Raw genomic sequence first — 11,092 nt, 5'->3', positions numbered from 1 at the left:
GTGCTGTGCCCAGACATGCAGGCAGGGAGCGTTTCCAACAAATCAGGGAGTTTTGTGCCACTAAATTCATCACTGTAAAATATCCTTGGATGTCCAGGTGGGAAGAGTGACTGGGCAGGAGGGCAGAGAGACAAAATTTAGACTAGAAAACACACCCAATGGCAGAATCACAGAATGGATGGGGTTGGAAGGAACCTCTGGAGATCATCCAGTCCAACCCCCTTCCAAGGCAGGGTCACCTGGAGCAGGTGACACTGGAACACATCCAGGTGGGTTTGGAATGTCTCCAGACAGGGAGACCCCATGAGCTGCCAGTCCCAGTGCTTTGCCACTCTCAATGTAAAGAAGTTCTTTCTCATTTGAGGTGATCTCCTTATGTTTTATTTTATGGCTATTGTTCAGCACCACTGAAACAAGCCTGGCACCATCCTCTTGGCACCCACCTTGGAAATATTTATATGCATTAATGAGATTCCCTCCCAGTCATCTCTTCTCCGAACTGAACAGCCCCAGCTCCCACAGTCTATCCTCATAAGAGAGATGCTCCAGAGCCCTCCTCTCATCTCTGCGGCCTGTGATGGACCCTCTGCAGTTTCTTGTCTCGCTTGTGCTGAGGAGCTCAGAACTGGGCACAGCACTGCTGTGATTGCACTGCCCCCAGAACTGGGCACAGCACTGCTGTGATTGCACTGCCCCAGAACTGGGCACAGTACTGCTGTGATTGATTGCACTGCCCCAGAACTGGGCACAGCACTGCTGTGATTGCACTGCCCCAGAACTGGGCACAGTAACGCTGTGATTGCACTGCCCCAGAATTGGGCACACTAATGGACGCCCACGAAAGCACCTTAGGCAGTAATTTGGCGTTCAGCGCCTGTGCCCCGCCGTGCTGTATCACGGTGACACCGGAGCGCCTCACCGCCACACGAGGCTGCCGTGACGCCCGGCGGCACGGACACGTCACCGCGGTGACGTCACGCGGGGCCACAGCCGAGTCGCGCGCTGGGCCACCACGGAAGCGACATTCAGAGCCTATCTCTCCCTTCCGCGCCGCTGTGCCGGACGCGCGGCCGAACCCTTTTCCTCTTCCATTCCCACTCTCGCTTCCATTCTCATTCCCGTTCTCATTCCCGTTCCCGTTCCTCTTCCCCTTCCGCCTCCGCGCTCCCGGTAACCCGTCCGCTGCCAGGACCCCGCGCGGGGCTGCCCTCCGCGCTGCCTGACCCCCGCCCGTCGGGAAGCGCCGCTCCGCTCCGCCCGCCGCCGCGGCTCTGCCACCTTGAAGCGGCGCCGCCTCCTTCCTTCGCGCCCGGGCGTGGCGGGGAGGGCGCGGCGGGCTCGGTCGGGGCGGTGCCGTGGGTCAGGCAGCGCGGCGGCGGCCCGGCCGCCGTGAGGGGAGAAGCGCTCGGGGGCCTCGGAGGGGCGGAGGAGGAGGCGGCGGCGGCGGCGCCGGGCGGGCCCATGTCGGCACCGGGCACAGGTACCGCGAGCACCGACGGGACGGGAGGGCGCTGCTGCAGCGCGTGTGAGGAAGGGGTCCCGGGGAAGGCGAGAGGAGGGCACAGGGGCCCGGCGGGGCACGGGGAGGGAGGTCCCGGAGGCGGAGGGGCCGTGGGGCTCGGAGCTGGGAAGGCTCGGCTGGCGGTGCCTGAGGGCACGGGCAGAGGGAGGCCGGGACAGGACGGGACAGGAAGCTGCTGTTCCCGAGCTGCTGGTCCCATCCGGGAAAGGGCCGGGGCTGCGGGAGAGCTGCGGGCGGGGACTGGGGTGCTAGTGAAGGAGTCTTTATCTTTAGTGCCCTGCCTACAGGCCTCTGTTTCACGGTGGAAAGCGCGTTCCTGCAAGTCTGGCAGGAAAACATTCTCTCCCAGACGTATAGAAGCGAAAGTAAAAGTGCCCGGCTGTTCGGCAGGCCGGCCAGAAGATGTGTCAGTGGCCTGAAGTTGTGTCAGGGGAGGTTTCGGTTGGATATCAGGAAAAGGTTCTTCACCCGCAGGGTGGTTGGGCACTGGAACAGCTCCCCAAGGAAGCGGTCACAGCACCGAGCCTGTCTGAACTCAAAAAACGCTTGGACAATGCTCTCAGGCACATGGTGTGACTCCTGGGGTGTCCTGTGCAGGGCCAGCAGTTGGACTTTGATGATCCTTGTGGGTCCTTTCCAAGTCAGGATATTCTGTGAACTTTCCCTGCCGCTGTGTGGGGGACTTTTCTCTCTCTGCGCTATGTTTTTTTCTGTGTCCTGTGTCTCATCTGCCAAAACCTGTGACTAAGTTTATTTTCTCCTCACTGACCTGGGTGTTTTTCTTATGCACCTTCCCTCGCGTTAGGAGAACCTTAATTGCGATTCAGTTCTTGAAACTTACAACCTTCTAGTGTTGTGGTAACTAGTGATGGAGGAGTTTGTTGCTCTTTGAGATTTTTCAGCCACTCAGAGGTGGCACATCTTGCCTACATTCTTTATCTCCCATATCTCTTTTGTAATAGAGTAGCTGCAAAAAGGACTGTTTATGTGATCCATTTAATTTCTAGTGAAAAATCTCAATATGTTTAGTTTAATAGAACTGTATTTCTTTCCATCATAGTTGTGTTTGCAAGGACTGGGATTCTGGATCATGTTACTGCAGGCTTTGAGAATAGGCTTGAGAGGATTGCTTTGAGGGCCAAGGTGTTGACATTTATCCTTTTGTTCTGAATTGTGAGTAGATTAATGATGCTGAATACCTTGTGTTACTCTTTGCTTTCCCTGAGAGTAAATACATAGTTTTTCTTAAATGTTACTTCTTAAGTTTCTGAGCTCAGAATATCATGAGCCCAGTCCCATTCTTTCAAATTCCAAGATTGTAAGAAATGTAAGTACAATAAAAATTGTCTTACCTGCAAATGAGTCAAGGTATGTCAAATATTGAAAAATTAAGAGAAATAGTTCCTTCTGAAAAAATATTATCTATAGATGCTGAAACTTAAGAAGAAGTAGTGTTAAAGCATGTAAGTGTCGCTACAGAAATGGGCTGCCTAGAGTTCAAGGGCATAGGGATGCTTGTCATGTCTCTGTTTTCTCTGTCCTTCCTAATTTTCAGGTGTGAGTGCTGTCAGGTTTGTCCTATCTGTTGGCTTGTTGAATTTGTGTCATTACTGTGCCTTTTCATCAGTACATTCATGTAAATGTGAAGTATTAAATAGAAGTTCTCTATCTCTTAAGTTGCTCCTAATGTTTCCATACCATTCTGTTAATCTGGACCAAACTATTTGTCTCCCTTGTTTCCTATGGAAAGGAGGCCCAGGTGAGCCTGCTGGCTGTTTCCATTTTTCCCTGCCTCCCACAGCTTTTGGGAAAGTTGCTCGTGGGACAGTTCTACACTGCCTGTTGTGGAGGCTCCACGCCGGCTGGGAGCTCAGCCCAGCTGTAGCTCAGAGGCAGCAGCAGCACAGCCTCCTCCTGCCCTCAGGTGTTTGGTGTCGGCACAAACGAGCTGGCAGAGCCATCGGAAAGGTTTGGGAGATAAGGAGCTGTACACGTAGCAGGTAGTAAGGAGTATTGTAACATACCTGTTCTGGGATACGGAACAGAAACCTATTGCAAAACGAGATTTTTGGGGTTTTTTTTGATCAGCAGTGTTCACTGGGAAAAAGTGGATAATACTGCTGTGTGGTAAATCATAATGTGCCTGATTATACTCCACCCCTTTTCTTTTTACCCCATCTGCTCTGGTTTCCTTTTATACAAGCAAGCATCAGATATGTCTTTAAAACAGAAGTCTGAGTTCCTAAATTTAGTAAGCGCTTGAGTACCATAATGATTGTGGTGAGTGACCATGTTGTTAAAAGTTACATATGTAGCTGGATATTTTGTTCAGAGTATTGGAATTGTGACATGCTGTTCCCAGTATTTCTTTAAACAAAGGCAAACCCTTCCCTCTTTGGTTAAGTACTGATTTCATAATAATAGTGCTTTAAGATCAGTGTTTTTGGAAATCAAGTAGTTCTGAGATCTTGAGATCTGAAATCTTATAGTGGTAGACATGCATTAGGGAGCCAAATTTGCTACTGCTTGTTTAAGCAATGCTGATTTGATTTCCATAAATCATCGTCAGAGACATTTCTCTGTTGGTGCTGTTGCCAATTGCTGCCAGAGGCCAAGTCCTGAATAGGTTCCCCATTGGTAAGTTGACACTGCCATATGTGAATACTGATACTGTAAATTTTTGCAAACCATTTTTTCTTCAGAAGCCCTGGACAAGCACTTTAAATATTATAATACAGAGTTTCATCTGGATGGGATAGACAGCATATGAATCTGTCATTTTATTGTTTGGGAGATGGCAGTGGGAATGTGCAATACTTACTAGGAAAGAAATTTTCTTGATTGTGAAGTCTTTTTTATAATCACATTTCAAAATAGTTAAAATAATAGCAGAAGCACTCTGTGTTAGATTGGAATGCAAGTGTCTCATTATCCACTCTGAGTAGATGCAGGGAATTCATGAATCTAGCATGTTTTCATCATCCAGTCAGAGTAAAATGTGAGCAAGGCAAAAGTAGGGGTGGCCATTGGGAATCAAACTGGTGTTACTAATAAAAGCAAAGTGATGGCTCTTCACAAGGTGTCACGTGCAGTGGTGTCCTATCAGTCCCACCTGTATATGCATTTAACTTGAACCTTGTATATATGTGAAAATTATTTTTCGTTTTAAGAAATTAATTTAGTCTGAAGGAAACAAAGCTTAGGTGATTCTGATTGCTTCTTGTGGTTCTTCCTGGTCCATCTGACCCTGCCATGACTCAGCAGAATGCCCTTGCATTCTAGGCTGTAGTACCAGAAGTTAACCATGAGGCTGAAGAAGGTGAGTCTTCCCCCGCTCTTCAGTACTTACCACATCCAGGTGTGGATTCTCTGTTCCCAAGAAAGGCATTGACGCAGTCAAGCAAGTCTATTAAAAAGTCACCAAGAACATAGGGAGGCTGGATGACATGATATCTGAAGAGAAACAGAGAGAACTGGGTTCTTGATCTGTAAGAAGAGAGGGGGAAATCTTATTACCGTCTTAAAACAACCTAATGGGAGAGCACAGAGAAGATGAAGCTGGGTTCTTCTCAAAGCTCTGCAGGAATAGGATGAAAAGAAACAAACACAGTGTGGGGCATGGCAATTTCCAGGTTGGTATTAGGAAAAGCTTTTTCTCAGTGTGCCCAGAGGGGACCATTGCTTCTCTGTTTTTAGCAAGATACTAAAACCTTAGACAAGCCTCTGATTTGTTGGAATCTGCTTGGAGCAGGGGGCTGAACTAGGTGCTCATCACAGTTTCCTCCTTACCAAAATTTTCCTGTAGTTTTACCCTTTTGTGATAAGTATGTGTTACCTTTTGTGTACTTGGCCAAGTGAAACCAAAGCTTAGAGGACTGGAAACCCCAAAGAAGCTAAAGCTCCTATAAAATGTTGAATGAGTAGAAGAAGAGAGGAATTGTAGCTTTTGATAACTCTTGATAATTGCAGCCATTCTGATATTATTTCCGTTTGCTCTGCTGGCAGGGAGATTTGTGCATACAGCTTAGTCAGCACTCGCTCTTCAGCTGCTACTTGTGCTGAGTACTGGAGATGCTGGAGAAATCTGGGGAGGGGTGAGAAAAGAAGGAAGCAAGTTGATGCCTTTTCACAATGAGAATAATCAAGCATTGGAGCAGATAGACTGGAGAGGTTGTGCAGTTTCTTTCCCTGGCAGTTTTCAAGGCTGGAACCTGGAGCAGTCTTGTCTGAACTCATTGCTGACCCTGCTTTGAGGAGGAGGTTGAATTACTTGAGGTCCCATCTAACCTGCATTATCCTTTGATCCCAAGTAGTGGTAGTGGAAGGGGGAGTATTCTTAGGAGATGTGTAGAGAGGTCAGTGAGGTGCAGGTGCATGCTGATGTATCAAATCTGTACTTATTTTTAAGTTGGGGGTACTTTGTTTTCATCAGTCTTGAATTATTTTTTTTCAGATGGACTTCTGTTTATGTTCAAGATCTTATATTCCTTGGGTTGTAGAAACTTCAAGATGCTTTTATTTCCTAATTTATGCTGAAGACAACTTTGCAGTACAGCACATAAAATGATCAGGTTTTACCTGTCAGGTCCATTCTTTAGTTCAAGAAAACTTAAACCTTTATTCTGATGAGTCATGCATTTTTGAGTTAAGTGAATATGGGTGGGCTGGGAAAAATGACTAAAATATCAGCAGCAATTTAAAACTACTTATTTTCCTGTGGTTCTGCAGGTTTGCCTGGGTAACACAATGCCAGCTGAGCGCAAAAAGCCAACAAATATGGAAGAAAAAGAATCTCAGCTAAATAATAAAGAATTTAGTGAAAGGAGACCAGTGAGCATCAGGGAGAAGCCAAAAGAAGATGTCAAGGTTGGCATGAAGAGAGAGACTTTAAAAGTTCCTGAAGATAAAAAGAAAAAAATGGAAGAGGATAAAAGAAAGAAGGAAGACAAGGAGCGGAAGAAAAAAGAAGAGGATAAAGTAAAGGCAGAAGAAGAGCAAAAGAAGAAAGAAGAAGAAGAAAAAAAGAAACTTGAAGAAGAGGAGAAAAAGAAACAAGAGGAGGAAGAGAAAAAGAAACAAGAAGAAGCAGCTGCTCAACTGAAGTAAGTTGTCTTTTAAAGGTTTAATTGTCCCAAATGCTGGAGTTCTGCTATCAGGATTGTGGGCAGAGTTATAAAAGATGAACTGTGTGAGTTACTTCTAATAAGTTGCATGTAGTGTTATGAATTTTACATGGCTGTCTGATTGTGCTTTATGACTTCTAAGAGGTTTTGAGTTTTTACTTGTAACCTCTGTTACCTTGGTCTCTGTTATGGGGGTTTGATAGTGTTCTGTGTGTGATGACCATGGAGTACACAATTAGGCTTGAGCAAGCGTTGTGATTTAACCCCAGCTGGCATCAGCCTCACCCAGCCACTCCCTCCCCTCAACAGGATGGGGGAGAAGATCAGAAGAGTAAAAGTGAGGAGGCCCGTGGGTTGACAAAAAGTTCAATGGGTAGAGCAGAAGCTGTGCAGGCAAGCAAACCAAAACAAGGAGTGCAATCCCCAGGACAGCAGGACCCTGTCAAATGTAACAGTGACTTGGAAAGACAAACACCATCATTCTTATCCCTCCCCTTCTGTCTTCCCGCAGATTTATATGTTGACCATGATGTCATATGGTCTGGGATATCCCTTGGGTCAGTTGGGGTCAGCTGTCCTGGCTGTGTTCACTCCCAATTCCTTGTGCACCTCCAGACTCCTCATGGGTGGGGTGGGGTGAGGAGAAGAAAAGACCTTGGCCGTGTGTAAGCGGAGTCCAGCAATAATGAAAACATCCCTGTATTATCAGCTCTGATTCCAACACAAATCTAAACCACAGCCCCATACAGGATACTCTGAAAAAAAACTATATCCCAGCCCAAACCAGGACAATAAAGAAGCACAGTTGCATTTAAGATGAAATGTTAACATCCAGGAATTGGGATTACAGACTCTTAATGGGTCTGCAGGCCATAAATAAACAGGAGCAAATATGCTGTGAGAAATGACTTGACATTTCTTTTAATCAATCACAGTAAATTGATACCTGATGGCAAGCTCAGAATGTAACTTGGCAGCCTAATATGTAATAATACCAAGACACTGTTTCTTAGTATGTTATCCAGAGGTACTACAGTGTTGAAGATGGCATCTTTAGACCAATAAAGATGAAATTCTGGCCATTCCAATTACTGAAATATGCCACTTTTAAGATTGAGGCAGTCTTGTAGATATGTTTCACTTATTCCATATTTTCTGCATAATTTCAGTAGTGTGGGAATAAAAGGTTTCCCTTAACTGTGTAATACAGCAACCTGTTGAAAGGCTCTTGTCCTCTTCTGTAAGAACTTCATCTTCTTCTGTAGTAAATGGAGTTTTATGTTTATATTTTTGAAGTCTGTTGGGATTAATCTGTTCTGCATAGAAACATTTGAGAAATTTTATTTTGTAACAAGTAGTACTTGCCCTTTGCAGCACAAAAATTAAACAAGAGTTTCTGAGGCAGATGCTTTCTAGGATTAGCTTGATAAATATTTAAGAAAAGAGTAAGGGGAAATGTTGTTAAACTGCTGAAGTTTTTCCAACTGTGACCTTTTTTCCTTTGAACTAGTACCCTGAGAGTAAGGCTCCATAATGAAAATGACTAATTTTTATGTCTCTTAGGGAAAAAGAGGAAGCACATCAGCTCCATCAGGAGGCCTGGGAGCGCCATCAGGCAAGAAAAGAGCTCCGCAGCAAAAACCAGAATGCACCCGAGAGTCGTCCTGAGGAAAACTTCTTCAGCAGGCTGGACTCCAGTCTGAAGAAGAACACGGCTTTTGTTAAGAAGCTAAAAACCATTACAGAGCAACAAAGGGACTCCTTGTCCCATGACTTTAATAGCCTGAATCTAAGCAAATACATTGCAGAAGCAGTAGCTTCTATTGTGGAGGCCAAACTGAAAATATCAGACGTGAACTGCGCTGTGCACTTGTGTTCCCTCTTTCACCAGCGATACGCTGATTTTGCTCCTTCATTACTTCAGGCTTGGAAAAAACATTTTGAAGCAAGGAAAGAAGAGAAGACTCCCAACATTACCAAGTTAAGAACTGATTTGCGTTTCATTGCAGAATTGACAATAGTTGGGATTTTCACTGACAAGGAAGGTTTGTCTTTAATCTATGAGCAGCTTAAAAATATTATTAACGCTGATCGAGAATCCCACACTCATGTTTCTGTGGTTATCAGCTTTTGTCGGCACTGTGGAGATGACATTGCTGGTTTGGTACCAAGGAAAGTAAAAACTGTTGCAGAGAAGTTTAACTTGAGCTTTCCTCCTAGTGAGATAATTAGCCCAGAGAAACAGCAGCCCTTCCAGAATTTGTTGAAGGAATACTTTACATCTTTGACCAAACACCTGAAAAGGGACCACAGGGAGCTACAAAATATTGAAAGACAAAACAGGTGACAATTGAATGTTGCTTTTTACTTATGAATACAACATAGTTTAATTATGAAATGCCTGGATATGTTGCAGTATTTATAAACAAAGTCTGTTAGCAGTGTGTAGAATAAGTGTGTTCTGCAGTGTTTATTAAAAAAAGTTCTAAATTTGTTCTGAATACTGTAAAAGCAGAGACCAAACAGACTCTTTGAGGATCTTTTAAAGAAAAGGGAGGTTGACCTTTGGCTGTAATTCTCTTTACTCTGTTTGGTGCTGTTTCCTTATCAGCATGAGAGCAATGCTGCTTTCCCAGCTGGCACTGTCGTTTTCCAGTTGGCACAATCTGATTTCTCCCTTTCCACCTACATGTATCTAGCAAAGCATATGCTACAATTGCTTTGGCTTGTTTACTTTTTTAGTGTACCAGTGTGAAGGAAAATATAGGTTAAATTAACAAGGTATCTGTTACACTCCAAGGTGGGCAAATATCTATTAAATAAATGGATTAAAATGTTAGAGGGCATAGGCAATTTGATGTAAATCCTCTTAAATGTCTATATGTAATACTAATATTGTAGGGTATGAATATGCAGATCTCGAGATCCAAATAATTTTATTTCTGCCATGTTCACATTGTTTAATAGTTGTTGTCTTTAAAGCACCCTGAATTCTTATTACTGGAGCCAGCCTAAACCCAAATCCTGGTCTTAAAACACTCATTCTTAATTCCTTCTGGAAGCATTTCAGTCAGATAGAAATGAACGTGTTACTGTGTATAGATACGTATTTCAGCTAAAAGGCTGGACATCCATCCAGAGCCAAATGTATGGTTGGAATGCATTAAATTTTTATGTTTCCAAAGCAAGGATCCATCGTGCTGATGGCTTTTGTGCTGCAGTGCTATCTGGTCTCAGCCAGGTGTTGAATTTCACAGGATCATAAACTGACTTTTGAGGCACTGTTATTTTGACAAGCACCTTACTAGTTTCAAGTGCATTATTGACTTAGTTGTAATTTTTTCAGAGTGGATGAATATGAACCTTTATGGTTTCACAGCTATAATGGTTCTGGACACATTGGTTTTGACCGGAGTTTGAATGAGTGGGTGTTACAAAATATGATAGAAAATAAAGTGAAAAAAGTTTCTGAGAGGTATAAAATATGTTAAGAAACCAAGAAGAAGAAGAAAGAATGTGAGTGATCTGGGAGAGGGAGGTATACTTTATTATTTACTTTTACAGCTGGATAAAAATGACTGGACAGAGGCTGAGCAGCCTGGTCTAAGAAGGAATGTGAAGAACTATCATTTATCACTGGATTAAGAGAACCCTATTATTTCTCTCTCTGAACTTTAAGGTGTTTATTTTAACTCCTTAATAAAAGTTGAGGGATAAGTTTTGTTAAAGAAGACATCAAAAAGCTTTCCTACCAAATTTTGTTTACACCATCTGTAAAAGATTCTTGGCATTTGCAAGCTGTGGAAGTGCAAGGCATGAGGAGGACAAGACAGAAATTTGCCTAGTAAGAAGACTGTTTGTACTCTAGAAATCTTCCTAAACTGGATTTTGGGAAAGTGATAGTGCAATTTGTTCCTTACTTGCTTTTGATTTTTTTTTTTTGGTGGGCAGCAGTTTTTTTGAGTGTTTTTGTTCGTTTGAGTTGTTTTGGGTTTTTTTTTGTTTAAAAAAAACAACCAATAATCCTATTGGATAAAACAGTTCTCTGTGTATTAAAAATCTGATCCGTTTTGCTGTAGTTTTTATTCACACTATTATTCTAGAATCAATGAATAGGGAGTGAATTGTTCCCTTTTGTGTATCAACTGTGTCATATGTTTAGGTTATGATATTTAGTCAGGTAAATAACTCATCAATTTATCTATGTCAGGAAAGTGACTGTGAAATTATTTAAGCTGTACAAATTGGTTGAATTAATTGAAAATTGCTATGCTAAATTAACAGGGCTTTAGTACCGTGTTACCTGCGGAATTATTTAGGTATAATTAAAGCAGACTCAAGTGTTTCTGGTTAAGTGAATAATTAGGAAAAGTACTTTGAGTTATGCTTTGACTTTAATATAGATGTAACACAGAACCTGGTGGTCATTTGCTTACACAGCTGAGGG

General features: G+C 43.5%; 1 protein-coding gene across 3 annotated transcripts in view; it reads left to right on the top strand.

Moving 5' to 3' along the window:
* The first annotated feature begins 1,019 nt into the window (after nucleotides 1–1,019).
* Nucleotides 1,020–11,092, top strand: part of UPF2 (UPF2 regulator of nonsense mediated mRNA decay) — a 55,002-nt gene continuing 44,929 nt past the window's right edge. The window contains exons 1-3 of one of the 3 annotated variants that reach the window (XM_085082735.1): nucleotides 1,020–1,480; nucleotides 6,251–6,624; nucleotides 8,209–8,988. In XM_085082735.1, the coding sequence (XP_084938861.1) occupies nucleotides 6,269–6,624; nucleotides 8,209–8,988 (1,136 nt within the window). In that variant the 5' untranslated portion in view covers nucleotides 1,020–1,480; nucleotides 6,251–6,268. Of the gene's footprint in view, nucleotides 1,481–1,503; nucleotides 1,526–3,357; nucleotides 3,523–6,250; nucleotides 6,625–8,208; nucleotides 8,989–11,092 lie in introns of those variants that run through there. The other 2 variants (XM_085082753.1, XM_085082745.1) reach the window with 2 other exon arrangements.

The sequence above is a fragment of the Lichenostomus cassidix genome, chromosome 1Aa (assembly GCF_008360975.1).
Source record: "Lichenostomus cassidix isolate B80296 chromosome 1Aa, HeHo_3.0, whole genome shotgun sequence".
Taxonomy (NCBI): Eukaryota; Metazoa; Chordata; class Aves; order Passeriformes; family Meliphagidae; genus Lichenostomus; species Lichenostomus cassidix.
This window is presented reverse-complemented; position numbering and strand designations above follow the sequence as displayed.